The sequence below is a fragment of the Lucilia sericata genome, unplaced genomic scaffold (assembly GCF_015586225.1).
Source record: "Lucilia sericata isolate MDLA Ls3-8-SP2 unplaced genomic scaffold, ASM1558622v1 Contig001791F_arrow, whole genome shotgun sequence".
Lineage (NCBI taxonomy): Eukaryota > Metazoa > Arthropoda > Insecta > Diptera > Calliphoridae > Lucilia > Lucilia sericata.
In genome coordinates this window covers 14,357-30,543 of record NW_023995690.1, presented here as the reverse complement: position 1 = coordinate 30,543, position 16,187 = coordinate 14,357, and the positions used below count along the sequence as shown (strand labels likewise).

The 16,187-nt window shown below is 32.1% G+C and overlaps 3 protein-coding genes across 3 annotated transcripts in view; 2 read left to right on the top strand and 1 right to left on the bottom strand.

Annotated features, from left to right (window-relative positions):
- The window catches only part of LOC119612666 (lateral signaling target protein 2 homolog), an 85,087-nt gene that overhangs the window by 58,689 nt on the left and 10,211 nt on the right, over positions 1-16,187 (bottom strand). The window lies entirely within an intron of this gene.
- LOC119612664 (cytochrome P450 CYP12A2-like) lies at positions 6,953-10,443 on the top strand. The gene is made up of 5 exons (XM_037968493.1): positions 6,953-7,013; positions 7,105-7,619; positions 7,690-7,806; positions 9,191-9,641; positions 9,703-10,443. Exons 2-5 carry the CDS (start codon positions 7,123-7,125, stop codon positions 10,309-10,311), a joined length of 1,674 nt encoding a protein of 557 aa, XP_037824421.1. The 5' UTR covers positions 6,953-7,013; positions 7,105-7,122; the 3' UTR covers positions 10,312-10,443.
- LOC119612665 (cytochrome P450 CYP12A2-like) lies at positions 11,990-16,030 on the top strand. Its single transcript, XM_037968494.1, has 5 exons — positions 11,990-12,247; positions 12,350-12,729; positions 12,796-12,912; positions 14,837-15,287; positions 15,346-16,030. Exons 1-5 carry the CDS (start codon positions 12,197-12,199, stop codon positions 15,949-15,951), a joined length of 1,605 nt encoding a protein of 534 aa, XP_037824422.1. The 5' UTR covers positions 11,990-12,196; the 3' UTR covers positions 15,952-16,030.

Below are 16,187 nucleotides of genomic sequence, written 5' to 3'. Positions count from 1 at the left end.
CCTCTTCAAGATTCTTATTCAATCAGCATATTGCTGGTTTAATTTAATGTTTTTCGATTACATATTATAGAAAACTCAAAAAGTACCATTTTGAAGAATGAAAAAGTACTAAAAGTTCCCTCTTATATACTAATGACTTTGAATTTTAAATTTCAAAAAAATACGATTTAAAAAACCAAAAGGGACAAAAGAGTTGCCTCTTTAGTTTCATTTATATTATATAGATTACAAAAAATACCATTTGGGGAAGGAAAAAGTACTAAAAAGTTTCCTATTACACATTCTCATTCAAAACCTTACAAACAAGGGCCATTTGAAGGTTGAAAAAGTACCAAAAAGTTTCCTCTTATAGATTTTTATTCAATTTTATATATTTTGGTTTCATTTTATAGAAAATTTAAAAAGTACCAAAAAAATTAAAAGTTTCCTATTATACATTCTCATTTAGAACCCTACAAAAAAGGGTCATTAGAAGGTTGGAAAAGTATCAAAAAGTGTCGTATATGTTTAATTTTGTATATTTTGGTTTCATTTTATAGAAAATTTAAAAAGTACCAAAAACGTAAAAGTACTAAAAAATTCCTATTCCTAGTGATTCTTATTCTCTTAGGAACCTGTATGTTTAATTTCATGTTTCTAGGCTAAAAATTATAGAAAACTTAAAAAGTACCATTTGAGGGGTGAAAAAGTACCAAAAATTATCACTTATAAATTCTCATTAATGTTTCATTTCATGTTTCAAGGTTTAATTTTATATAAATTTCAAAATGTTTATGTTTAATTTGTTATATTTTGGTTTCCCATTATAGAAAACACAAAAAGTACTTAGAAAGAAAAGGTACTAAAAAGTACTTTTCCATTGTTTATCATTCATTTAGGAACCTTTTATGTTTTATGTTTATATCTACCAAAAATTGCATAAAATTTAAAAAGTACCATTTAAAGAACGAACTCGTACGAAGTCTTTGTTCGTCTTGGCCGAATCCTATACCTAATATTGTATAAGATTTCAATTTATTTCATTTTTCCCTACTCCACCATTACTTTAACAATAATAAAACAAAAAAAAGAAACAACAACGCCAAACAAAACAAAATACACAAAGCAATGAAACCAACACACATCCAAACATACGTTTTTTTTTAATAAGCATTGTTGTTGTTGCTTTTTGTCAAAGCATGTGAAAAAATTGTTTCTTTTTTGCTGAAAATTTCTGAGGTTGTCTGGGATTTTTGCTCATATCTTCGTTATTTATGAACGGATTTTACTGATTTTTAATAGGAAAATTCTCGAAAGCATGTCTAACAGAATTATTGAAGTTTTGGACCCCGAAGATATTTGGGGTCTTCAGAAAATTATTTTCAACAGACAGACAGACGGCCAGATAGACAGACGGACATGACTAAATCGACTATGCTATCTATAAGGATCCAGAATATAAATAATGTATAGGGTCGGAACATTATATTGTGGAAATTATGAGGGTATAAAAAGTACCAAACTATGTACACAAATTTGGCCTTAATTTCATAATAACACTTCAATGATATTTTTAAAATTTTATGAAAATTGCTTCCATGCGTTTGAACAAACCTTAGTTTGCAAAAAACTAAATAATAAAACCATTTTTCCCCATTTTGGTACTTTTTTTTCTCCCCCATTAAAGTGACAGCATTCCTTTTTGGGTACAGACAGATGGACGAACAAAACCAAAACAATAATGATTATTTTCACTTATTATAACTTGTAACGAAGTAATTCGTTACATATTTTCTTTTCAAAATTATTTTATTATATATATATAAATATATATATAAATAGTTACAATGGAGATATTTTTTTTGTTATATATGTTCTATTGAATAATAATTATTTCATTTATTTAAATTCAAAATTATTATCGAAATAAAATCATTAATTTAAGAGATTGTTAATATAAGAGTATTATTAATTTAGTATAAGAGAACTGAACAACCCACTCTCTTTATTTTCTATACAACACAAACTCACCACAGCGTGTTATTGTATTACTACTACTACCATTCAATGTCATTACAATGCAATATCACTACAGGTCAATATCACTGCTTCTTCAGTTGGGCATGTGCTGCCGTAGTGGACGGACAGCTATCGCAAGTTTGTAACAGCTTCGATAGCAGCCTTACACAGGCAAAACATATCCAACTCAGTAGTAGTGGTAGGGTATCTACTGGTATTTACAGCCATAGATCCAAATCGGTAGTAGTGTTAGGGTATCTACTGGTATTTACTGCCATAGATCCCAAACAATGTAGTAGTGCAGAGGGAATCTAATGGTATTTACGGCCATAGATCCCAGGCAATGTAGTAGTAGTGCATAGGGAATCTACTGGTCTTGACAGCCATAGATCCCAGGCAATGTAATGATGAACTTGTGGTAGTACGTAGATAATTTATCTGTAGATACTAAGACACTAACTCAAATTAAAGATACTTAAGGTCTGGTCCTTGATTGAATCAGAGAGTCTGGTCTGGTAACTGGCGCGTCACGGTTGTTTCGTTCTCACTTGCTTCCTTTGCGATTGTTAAATATAAGTTCTTATATGAATTGTTGAAAATAAAGTAAACTTAAAAAAGGAAAAAAAACAAGCACAAAATATTATCCTGGTAATCCTGGCAAACATCCTTATAAACTGATGTTTCAAAGAGTTTCCAACATAAAAATTACACAATTTTACAACACTGACACATACAATTTGTGTAAATTGTGAATAAACGATTTTTATTTTATTCATAATAAAAAAATAAACTCATTTATTTAGTAATAATTTATGGCAGAACAAACCAAAAAAACAAACATATGTTTGTATATGCAACATCTGGAAACATCATTTGGTTGCTAAATTTTTAATAAAAATCCAAAATAAATGTGTATAAAAATGTTTAAGTCATATACAAAACACCTGACAATAAATTTTATGAAAACTACGTGACAATACAGAAAATACACTATATTTTTTTTGTAAAAAAAACTGCCAAAGAAACCCAACTGTTTAAATAGACAAAAATAACAAGCTGTTAATAAAAATATTTAAAAACTATGTTTTTATTTACATTAAATATTAAGGACAGAAAAATAGTTATCCTTAAACATTAAAGATAATTTAATAGAAAACTACTAGTCATATTAAATTTTAAATATTCCAACAGAAACAATACATTAAGTTCTGCTGGTTTTTAAACACAACGCTTATTTACTACAAGACTGGTATAAATCAAAATTTGGTTTTTTGGGTCATACTAAAGTCTCTGATATAAATTTCGAAATGTCACTTTTTTTGAATTATACCAGTCTTGTGGTAAATGAGCGATATATATGTAAAATATATTTTTTTTATAAACTGACAAAAACACAACAAAAAATTTATCAAAATTATGAAATGTAGACAAAAGAGTATAACTAACGAACAAAAAAATATATTTGAGAGAAAAAAATATAATTTATGTAAGTGGATATTGTTGGGGAAACAAAATTAAAGTCCTTTTTTACTGCTTTGAGTAGGATAAAAGGACTATTTACTAATATTTTCAAAAGTCTACTGACGTCTATTTTATAGTATACTAGTGCATTGACAAGTTCCAAGGAGAATATATTAACTAGTGTATTGATTAGTCCATTCACTAGTCTATTGGCTAGAGTACTGACTAATCTATTTACTAGCTACTGACTAGTCTATTGATTATTCTATTGACTAGTCTATTGATTATTCTATTGACTACTCTACTGATTAGTCTACTGACTAATCGAGTGACTAGTCTGTTGATTAGTCTATTGACTAGTGTATTAAATAATCTATCGACTAGTTTGTTGACTAGTCCATTGACTAGTGTATTGAGTAGCTTAGTGATTAGTCTATTGACTAGTGTATTGAGTATTCTATTAACTAGTCTACTGATTAGTCTATTGACTACTCTATTGATTAGTCTACTCTATTGATTAGTCTAATCTATTGATTAGTCTATTGACAAGAGTAATGACGAATTTATTGACAAGTCTATTGATTATTCTATTGAATAGTCTACTGACTAGTCTTAAGACTGGTGTATTGACTAGTCGTTTGACTAGTTTATTGACTAGTCTATTGAAAAGTCTATTGACAAGAGTAATGACGAGTCTATTTACTAGTTTTCTTACTAGTCTTACTAGTGTACTAATTAGTCTATTGTCTAGAGTAATGACTAGTTAGTTGACTAGTCCATTGACTAGCCTATTGACTAGTCTATTCACTAGTCTATTGACTAGTGTACTGACTGCTGAACTAGTCTATTGAGAAGTCTATTGACTAGTCTATTGACTAGTCTATTGACTAGTCTATTGACAAGTCTATTGACTAGTCTATTGACACGACTATTGACTAGAGTAATGACTAGTCAGATGACTAGTCCATTGACTAGCCTGTTGACTAGTCCATTCACTAGACAATTGACTAGTGTACTGACTAGTGCACTGACTAGTCTATTAACTAGTCTATTGACTAGTCTATTGACAAGTCTATTGACAAGTCTATTGACTAGTCTATTGACTAGTCTATTGACTAGTCTATTGACTAGTCTATTGACTAGTCTATTGACTAGTCTATTGACTAGTCTATTGACTAGTCTATTGACTAGTCTATTGACAAGTCTATTGACTAGTATATTGACTAGTCTATTGACTAGTCTATTGACAAGTCTATTGACTAGTCTATTGACAAGTCTATTGACAAGGCTATTGACTAGAGTAATGACTAGTCCATTGACAAGGCTATTGACTAGAGTAATGACTAGTCAGATGACTAGTCCATTCACTAGTCTATTGACTAGTGTACTGACTGCTGAACTAGTCTATTGAGAAGTCTATTGACTAGTCTATTGACTAGTCTATTGACTAGTCTATTGACTAGTCTATTGACAAGTCTATTGACTAGTCTATTGACTAGTCTATTGACAAGTCTATTGACTAGTCTATTGACACGACTATTGACTAGAGTAATGACTAGTCAGATGACTAGTCCATTGACTAGCCTGTTGACTAGTCCATTCACTAGACAATTGACTAGTGTACTGACTAGTGCACTGACTAGTCTATTAACTAGTCTATTGACAAGTCTATTGACAAGTCTATTGACTAGTCTATTGACTAGTCTATTGACTAGTCTATTGACTAGTCTATTGACAAGTCTATTGACTAGTCTATTGACTAGTCTATTGACAAGTCTATTGACTAGTCTATTGACTAGTCTATTGACTAGTCTATTGACAAGTCTATTGACTAGTCTATTGACAAGTCTATTGACAAGGCTATTGACTAGAGTAAGGACTAGTCCATTGACAAGGCTATTGACTAGAGTAATGACTAGTCAGATGACTAGTCCATTGACTGGTCTAGTGATTAGTCTAGTGTACTGACTAGTCTATAGACTAGTCTATTGATTATTCCATTGACTAGTCTACTGATTAGTCTACTGACTAATCTAGTGACTAGTCTATTGAGTATTCTATTGAATAGTACATTGATTAGTGTATTGACTAATCTATTGACTAGTTTATTGACTAGTCTATTGCAAAGTCTATTGACTAGAGTAATGACTAGTGTACTTGCTAGTCTACTGACTAGTCTATTGATGATTATATTGACTAGTCTACTAATTAGTTCACTGACTAAACTGTTGACTAGTCTATTGATGATTATATTGACTAGTCTAATATTTTGTATAGTCTATTGATTAGTCTTCTGAATAGTTTATTGATTATCCATTGATCAGCCTTTTGATTAGTCTGTTAACTAGACTCTTGACCAGCCCATTACTACAGAATAGACTATCGCCTAGTCTGTTGAACAGAGTATTAACTAGTTCTCTGACTAGTCTACTGACAAGTCTGTGCGAGAGAGAAAGCTTTTAAATACATAGACAAAACATTTACTACCCTGCTAGCATTTTTGATCAGATTTGAATGATTTATGACTCTTCCGCACGATTAAAATGATGAGCTCATTTGCTAATCGTAAATGATACTTTCGTCGGGAGAAAATGGTATCTATTCGCGACTCTTCTAAAAGAGTCTTTTATGAGCATATCTTTCCGACTCATTAGTTAATCTTTTTTGATTGATTAATAAGTCGAATTACTGATCGTTTTAGAGTACTTTTCGAATCACATTTTAGTAATATTTTGAGTCTTTTCTGAGTCATTCTTATATATGTTACAGACAAAAACAATAATACAGAAAATATTTTTTGATCTTCCGACTGCTGGAAATTCTATATTAACAAAATAAATTTATAAACAATCATATTTCGAACAGTTGGAAGATCTATTTATGATTGCTGTACATTTTATTATAATAAATTATGTTTTAATCATTAATTGGAAGCATTTTTAAGTTTAAGTTTGGGTGACTAATCACTAGACTTAGTTAAGTGAATAGCCATCAAACTATCTTCCATAAAAGATTGTTAAACATATAAAATTATGAGTCTTTTATGAGCCTCTTTTCTATGTTGAACATTAGGATGATCAATTTATGATTGCAATACATTTTGTTATTGTATTTTCAAATAATTAATCACTTTTAGGTAATCAAAACGAGTCAAAAAAGACTCCGATTACTGATAATCCAACAATCTTCCATATGCTAGCTGAGTAATAGAGCAACCTCTACTTACTATTCAAATTCAATGCCAAAGATATCGTTAGCTAAAATTCAAAATACCTAATGATTATTAAAAGACCCCTAAGAAACCTATTCATAAAAACTAACAAAAGTTTCCATTGTGTGAAGCGACATGTTAGACAATTTCGTCGAACGTAATCGAGATAGAACATGAACTTTGATAAGAAAATATTTTGAGAGAATTTCAAAGCCAGCTTTACGCTAATTCGAATAATATGAAAAGTCCGATATGGTACAAAATGAGAATTGCGACTGATATTTGTATGTGATAGAAACGAAATAATAAAATAAAGCTGCTCATTCTCTATAAATAAATAGATGTGAGTATAATAAACACCTTAATTAATCTAAATATTTATATTAATTTAACAATAAAAAAAAATATTTTGCAATTTAAATAAATCTAACTAGTATCAAATCAGAACTCAAATGTTAAGCATCACCGGTAAAATGACGGGTAACATTATGTTAAAGTACAATAGTAAATGGCAAACAAATTATTTAAGAAAGTATCTACGGAATACTTTGCAAAATATTCCACAACGCTCTCAAACGACAGCAAATCTCGGGACAACAAATGAACCAAATTCCTTTCAAACCGAATGGCAAAAGGCCAAACCTTATGAAGAGATACCATCACAATCGAAAATCGCTGGTTTGCTAAACTATCTACCGGGTGGAAAATATTATAAAATGGGTCCTGCAGATCTTATGATGGCCCTTAAAAGAGATTTGGGTAATATAGCCAGACTACATGGTTACTTTGGTCGAGAGGATATGGTGGTAACACATAATGTTGATGATTTTGTAACAGTTTTACGTAATGAAGGTATTTGGCCTGCCCGACCGGGTCTAGATGCTATACACTATTATAGGCATGTGTATAGACGTGATTTTTTCCAGGGAGTAGAAGGAATTATAACAACGTAAGACTTTAAATGTTAAAAAATTATATAAGAGAATTTTAATTTATTAATATTTATGTTTCCGTTATAGTCGTGATGAAAAATGGGCCACCTTTAGATCGGCTGTAAATCCCGTCTTAATGCAACCTAGAAATGTTCGTTTGTATATGCATAAAATGTCGCAAGTTAATAGGGAATTAGTGGAGAGGTAAGTCAAGGGAAAAGATCAGATAATGGTTTAGTTCACAGACTAGTCCAGAGACTTGTCTAGACAAGAGACTAGTCTATAAACATGTCTAGACAATAGACTAATTCATGGATGTGTCTAGACAAAAGACTAGTCCACAAACCTATCAATAGACTAGTCCAAAGGCTTACCAATACACTAGTCCATAGATAGGTCAATAGACTAGTCCATATACTAGTCCATAGGCTAAGTTATAGACCAGTCAGTGGGATAGTCCATAGACTAATCAATAGTCTAGTCGATAGACTTGACAATAGATTAGTCGATAGACTTGTCAATAGATTAGTCCATAGACTTGATAATAGACTTGATAAAAGACTTGATAATGGATTAGTCCATAGACTATTCAATAGACTAATCCAAAGACTAGTCCATAGACTAGTCAATAGCCTGGTCAATAGTTGAGTACGTATACTAGTCCATAGGCTAGACAATAGACTAGTCCACAGACTAGACAATAGACTAATCCATTGACTAGTCCATAGACTTGTTCATGGTCTAGTCAATAGTCGAGTCCATAGACTAGTCAATAGACTAGTCCATAGGCTAGACAATAGACTAGTCCATAGGCTAGCCAATAGACTAGTCCATAAAATAGTTCATAGGCTGGACAATAGACTAGTCCATAGAATAGTCAATAGTCTAGTCAGTAGTCTAGTCCATAGACTAGCCAGTAGATTAGTCCATAGGCTAGACAATAGACTAGTCCATAGGCTAGCCAATAGATTAATCCATAGACTATTCTATATACTAGTCAATAGTCTAGTCCATAGACTAGTCAATAGACTAGCCTATATGTTAGACAATAGACTAGTCCACAGACTAGTCAACAGACAAATCCATAGACTAGTTGATAGACTAGTCCACAGACTAGTCAATAGTCTAATCCATAGACTAGTACATAGGCCAGACATTAGACTAATCCATACACTAGTCAGTAGACTAATCCATAGACTAGCCCCTAGACTAGTCTATAGGCTAGACAATAGTCTAGTCCACAGACTATTCAATAAACTAATCCATAGATTAGTCTATAGTCTAGTCGGTAGACTAGTCAATAGTCCAGTCGGTTGACTTGTCAATAGACTAGTCCATAGAGTAGTCAATAGACTAGTCCATAGACTAGTCAATAAACTTGTCTATAGGCTAGTCCATAGACTAGTCAAAAGATAAGACCATATGCTAGACAATAGACTAGACCGTAGACTTGTCAACAGTCAACTAGTCCATAAAGTAGTCAATAGACTAATCAAAAGACTAATTAATACACTAATCAATAGACTATTCCATAGACATGTCAATCGACTAGTCCATAGTCTTGTCAATAGAATCTATTTCCCCACAGAATCCGTCAAATACGTGATCCAAAATCCCTAGAAGTACCCGATAACTTTATCGAGGAATTAAATCGTTGGACTTTAGAATCTATATCTGTTGTCGCCCTAGACAAACAGTTGGGTTTGATCACCAGAAATCGTGGAGATCCCCTGGTCAAAGAACTATTTAAAGCTATAAATGGTTTCTTTAAATATGGCATGGAAGTGGAATACAAACCCTCCACATGGAAATATTATAAAACTAAATCTTTTCGAAATTTAATGCAAAGTTTAGATTCAATGTTAAGCCTAACCAATACCTATGTCAATGAAGCCATAAAACGTTTGGAACAAGAAAAGCTGAACGGTGCAGCAGAAAAACCGGAACATGAAAAAAGTGTTTTGGAAAAGTTGATAAAGATTGATAAGAAAATTGCCACCGTTATGGCCATGGATTTGCTAATGGCAGGTGTGGATACCGTAAGTATTTAAGTGATTAATACCTTTTAAGAAATCTGCTTAATATTTGACTTTTATCTAGACTTCTTCTACATTCACCGGTTTGCTATTGTGTTTGGCCAAAAATCCCGCTAAACAGGCTAAACTAAGAGAAGAGATTTTAAAAATTTTACCTCACAAAGATTCTGAATTCACGGAAGAGTCACTAAAAAATATACCCTATGTAAGGGCCTGCATTAAAGAATCTCTACGCATGTATCCCATTGTTATTGGCAATACACGTATACCTGCCCAGGATGTAGTATTAAGTGGTTATCGTATACCTAAAGGAACCGCAGTGACTATGGTTTCTACCGCTTTAAACTATGATGAGTTACATTATCCTCGTGCCAAGGAATATATACCGGAGAGGTGGTTACGCTCGGAAAACGATAGTGGAAATCAAAATTCTACACAATGTCCTCATTCTTTAAGGCCCAGCAATCCATTTGTTTATTTACCATTCGGTTTTGGTCCTAGAAGTTGTATAGGACGTCGTATTGTTGAAATGGAACTAGAATTGGGTATTGCTCGTATTATCAGAAATTTTCAGGTGGAATTTAACTATTCCACCGATAAGGCCTTTAAGAGCTTGATGATAAATGTACCTCAAATACCATTGAAATTTAAGTTTACTGATATTGAGAATTAAAAATGTATATTTTTGTGGGCAGATCTAAATATATATAATAGACATTGTCCACGTGCATTTGTTATTTAATGGATGTGATAATTTAAAAAAAAATAAATTTATTTATCAAATGTAAATTTGTACGTTCAAGTTAAAGTTCCACTTATTTGTACAATTGTTTAATAATAAACAATATTTATCTAATTCATAATCGGCGTTGTAATGTTGTATGTTACAAAATACGACATATAATGATACAACGCTACTCTGCTGATTGTGAATTTGGCAAATTATATTTATGAATTCGGTAGCTACGATGGCGAGACACAATAGGTCCGACAAAAATAAACACACAACCAATATAATGACTCCTCTATATAGAAATAAGAAACAGTTTTTTATTGCTCCTCAAAATATACCATAGTTTTTTCAAAGCAATTTGGGTCTAGAGAAGAATAAAACAAAAAATATCTACATTTATCAGAGATGGAAAATTTAGTACTTTTGTTTTTATAAAAAATGCAATTTGAACTCTAAGGATTTGTGTAGAGACTACTACATGGGCTAGTCTATAGACTACTATATGGGCTAGTCTATAGACTACTATATGGGCTAGTCTATAGACTACTACATGGGCTAGTCTATAGACTACTATATGGGCTAGTCTATAGACTACTATATGGGCTAGTCTATAGACTACTATATGGGCTAGTCTATAGACTACTCTATGGGCTAGTCTATAGAGTACTCTATGAGCTAGTCTATAGACTACTCTATGGACTAGTCTATAGACTACTATATGGACTATTCTATAGACTATTCTATGGACTAGTCTATAGACTATTCTATGGACTAGTCTATAGACTACTCTATGGACTAGTCTATAGACTACACCATGGACTAGTCTATAGACTACTCTATGGACTAGTCTATACACTACTCTATGGACTAGTCTATACACTACTCTATGGACTAGTCTATAGGCTAGTCTATGGACTAATCTATAGACTGCTCTAGACTAGTCTATAGACTATTCTATAGACTAATCTATAGACTATCCTATAGACTAGTCTATAGACTATCCTATAGACTAGTCTATAGACTATTCTAAAGACTAGTGTATAGACTATTCTATGGACTAGTCTATAGACTATTCTATGGTCTAGTCTATAGACTATTCTATGGACTAGTCTATAGACTATTCTATGGACTAGTCTATAGACTACTCTACTCTTTGAACTAGTCTATAGAGAACTCTATGGACTAATCTATAAACTACTCTAGACTAGTCTATAGAGTACTCTATAAACTAGTCTATAGACTATTCTATGGACTAGTCTATAGACTATTCTATGGACTATTCTATGGACTAGTCTATAGACTACTCTATGGACTAGCCTATAGACTATTCTATGGACAAGTCTATTGAATATTACCCGGACTAGTCTAGTCTACAGACTACTCTATGGACTAGTCTATAGACTACTCTATAGACTATACTAGTACAGTATAGTATCGTAATCCGGAAACACTTTTTACAACCTTTTGAGCATATATTAGTAATTTTGTTCCATTAGTTGCTGTAGAGTCCGATTTTATCGATTACGAACCATTATTATTAATTTTTCAAAATTCTTCTGAAACCCCTGAAATGCGATACTTATTTTGTTTCTGTTTTACTCTAAACATTCATAACAAAATCAAAATTATCTATTGCTAGAATTAGAAATTTTCATATAGTTAAGTGGCATCCAGATAAGAGCACTTTTATAGTAGTTTTCAAATATTGATATAATAATTATAACAAATGTTTATTTTTGTTTATAAATTTAGAAATAATTCACTAAGCTATTTCAGTAGACAATTGGGTTTTAAGAACGACAGACATTGTTATAGTTAGAGCGAAATGTTTAAAGTGCAAAATTTTAAACTGTTGCAACAACAACATTTAGTTACCGTAAGTAAACAATTATAATATAAAGCGATTCCGTTTAGTTCCGTCGCATAAAAATTGATCTCGATTCATTTCTATATAATAGTTTAATCTATTTAATTGCAGCTTCAAAAAATTCGCCTACAATCGACCGCTACCGCGGAAACTTTATCAAATAAAGAATGGGAAAATGCAAAACCATACGAAGAAATTCCCTCGATTAGTACTTTCGGTTTTATCAAGAATTTCTTACCCGGTGGGAAATATGCAAAATTGGATTTTTCACAATTAATGCTTGCCTTCAAAGAGGATTATGGTAATGTAGCACGTTTACCGGGTTTCTTTGGACGTCCAGAATTCGTTATAACTCACAATGTGGAAGATTTTGAAAAAGTTTTACGCAATGAGGGCATATGGCCAGAAAGAGCGGGTTCAGAAGCCTTACACTATCATCGTCATGTTCATCGTGCTGAATTTTTTCAGGGTGTTGAGGGTCTAATATCGACGTACGTCAATTACATAGCTGCTACTATATAAATTAATATATCTTTAATAAATAATCTTTTTAACAGACAAGGTAAATCTTGGGGTACCTTTCGTTCGGCGGTAAATCCCGTAATGATGCAGCCAAAAAATGTTCGTTTGTATTTGCAAAAAATGTCGCAAGTCAATAAGGAATTTATTGAAAGGTTAGTATTTCTTCATATCATATCTAAAACTAAAAGTCATCCACTTAAAAAAAAAAAATAAATTTACGGTTGATGTTTGAGTTGTTACCAAAATTGAGTCTATTAAAAAAACAAACATTTATTTGGAAATCTTATCTTTAAAAAGTTATAACGTCACACTTAATCATATGTATTTTATCTGGTAATGACATTCGAAAATAGTCTACAATAACCTATTCCAAGAAATGTACTTAAATATAAATTGATTAGTTATCGGCAATTTTTAATAACTTTTCAATAATAAGTATAAACAAATGATGAAATATCTATAAACATATAGATCAGTTAAAAATCTGGACTATAGATCTGTCTATAATTTTGAATATATATATATAGTCTTGACTATAGATCAGTCTATAAATTGGTCTATAGTCTTGACTATAGATGAGTCTATAGTCTTGATTATAGATTAGTCTATGGGCTTGACTACAGATCAGTCTATAGTCTTGACTACAGATCAGTCTATAGTCTTTACTATAGAGTAGTCTATAGTCTTGACTATAGAATAGTCTATAGTCTTGACTATAGATTAGTCTATAGTTTTAACTATAGATTAGTCAACTAAAGATTAGTCAATAGTCATGACTAGAGATTAATCAATAGTCACGACTATAGATTAGTCTATAGTCACAACAAAACGTGACAATCCCCAAGCCATGGAACTGTTTAGTGCTTTAACCGGTTTCTTTATGTATTCAGTGGATGTTGAATTTAAGCCATCCATATGGAAATACTATAAGACGCCTACATTTATGAAACTAGATCGATCTATAGTCTTGGCTATAGATCAGTCTATACTCTTGAGTAAAGATTAGTTAGACTATAGATCAGTCTATAGCCTTGACTATAGATCAGTATATAGCCTTGACTATAGATCAGTCTATAGCCTTGACTATAGATCAGTCTATACTCTTGACTATAGATTAGTCAATAGTCATGATTAGAGATTAGTCAATAGTCATGACTAGAGATTAGTCAATAGTTACGACTATAGATTAGTCTATAATCTTGACTATAGATTAGTCTATAGTCTTGACTATAGATCGATCTGTTGTCTTGAATACAGATCAGTCTATAGTCTTAACTATAGATCAGTCTATAGTCTTGACTATAGATCTGTCTATAGTCTTGACTATAGATCAGTTTATAGTCTTGACTATAGATCAGTCTATAGCCTTGACTATAGATCAGTCAATAGTCTTGGCTATAGATCAGTCTATACTCTTGAGTAAAGATTAGTCCATAGTCATGACTGTAGATTAGTCTATAGTCTTGACAATAGATCAGACTATAGTCTTGACTATAGATCAGTACATAGTCTTGACTATAGATCAATCTATAGTCTTGACTATAGAACAGTCTATAGTCTTGACTATAGAACAGTCTATAGTCTTGACTATAGAACAGTCTATAGTCTTGACTATAGAACAGTCTATAGTCTTGACTATAGAACAGTCTATAGTCTTGACAATCGATCAGCCTATAGTCTTGAGTATAGATCAGTTTATAGTCTTGACTATAGATCAGTCTATAGTCTTGACAATCGATCAGTCTATAGTCTTGAGTATAGATCAGTCTATAGTCTTGACTATATGTCAGTCTACAGTCTTGACTATATGTCGGTTTATAGTCTTGAGATTAGTCTATAGTCTTGACTAAAGATCAGTCTATTGTCTTGACTATAGATCGGTCTTTTAGTTTTGACTATAGATCAGTTTATAGTCTTGGCTATAGATCATGCTACAGTTTTGTCTATAGATCAGTCTAATTTCTTGACTAAAGATCAATATCCAATATTGACTATAGATCTTTCTGGTTTTTATTATAGATCAGTCTATGGCTTTAGTTATTGATATATACATTTATCACATTTTCCATTTTATAGAATACGTCAAATACGAGATCAACAAACCCTAGAAGTTCCTGATAATTTCGAAGAGGAAATAAATCGTTTCACACTGGAATCTATTTCGGTGGTTGCGCTTGACAAACAATTAGGGTTGATCACAACAAAACGTGACAATCCCCAAGCCATGGAACTGTTTAGTGCTTTAACCGGTTTCTTTATGTATTCAGTGGATGTTGAATTTAAGCCATCTATATGGAAATACTATAAGACGCCTACATTTATGAAACTAATGAAGAGTTTAGATACAATAGTTGATGTCACTAGTTCATACGTTAATGAGGCCATTGAACGGTTAGAGCAAGAGCGTAAGAATGGAGTGCCCGAAAAACCTGACAACGAGAAGAGTGTATTGGAGAAATTAATTAAACTTGATAAGAAGATTGCCACGGTAATGGCTATGGACATGTTAATGGCGGGTGTGGATACGGTAATTGGAAATTAATTTTAAAAATTTATAAAAATTAAAAAAAATCTTAAATTTTCAGACTACCTCCTCATTTGCTGCTCTAATGTTGTGTCTGGCTAAAAATCCCGAGCAACAAGAAAAACTACGACAAGAAGTTCTAAAAATCTTACCCCAAAAGGATTCGGAATTCGATGAAAATTCTCTGAAAAACATTCCCTATTTGAGAGCCTGTATTAAAGAATCTCAACGTCTGTATCCCCTGACGGTGGGAAATGCTCGAGCTCCTGTAAAAGATGTGGTACTAAGTGGCTACCGAGTGCCTAAAGGTACACAAGTTTCCATATGTTCTCTCTCTTTAATGCGTGATGCTAAACATTATGCTCGACCAAATGAATTTATACCCGAAAGATGGCTAAGATCCAAACCCGAAACAGAAAGTGCTACTGAATGTCCAAATGCCGCTCTCAAACCCACCTCTCCCTTCCTACACTTGCCATTTGGTTTCGGGGCACGCAGTTGTATTGGTCGCCGTATTGTTGAAATGGAATTAGAATTGGTCACTGCTCGTCTTGTGCGCAATTATCAGCTTGAGTTTAATTATCCAACAGAAAACGCCTTCAAAAGTCTGGCAATTAGTGTACCTAATATACCCTTGAAGTTTAAGTTTACCGATGTAAATTATTAAGAACAATTAGAAAACAATACGCCCCAGTGATATGTTGATCTTAAGTATTAAATAATACTCCCTTTATTATAAAATGCAATTTGTTGTTTTTTCATCAAATTTTCGATAAATTTTCAATTAATAAAATTAATTTGATGAAAGTGTTTAGTCAGGATATACAACAGTCTAGTCTATAGTCTAGTCTATAGTCTAGTCTATAGTCTAGTCTGTAGTCTAGTCTATAGTCTAGTCTATAG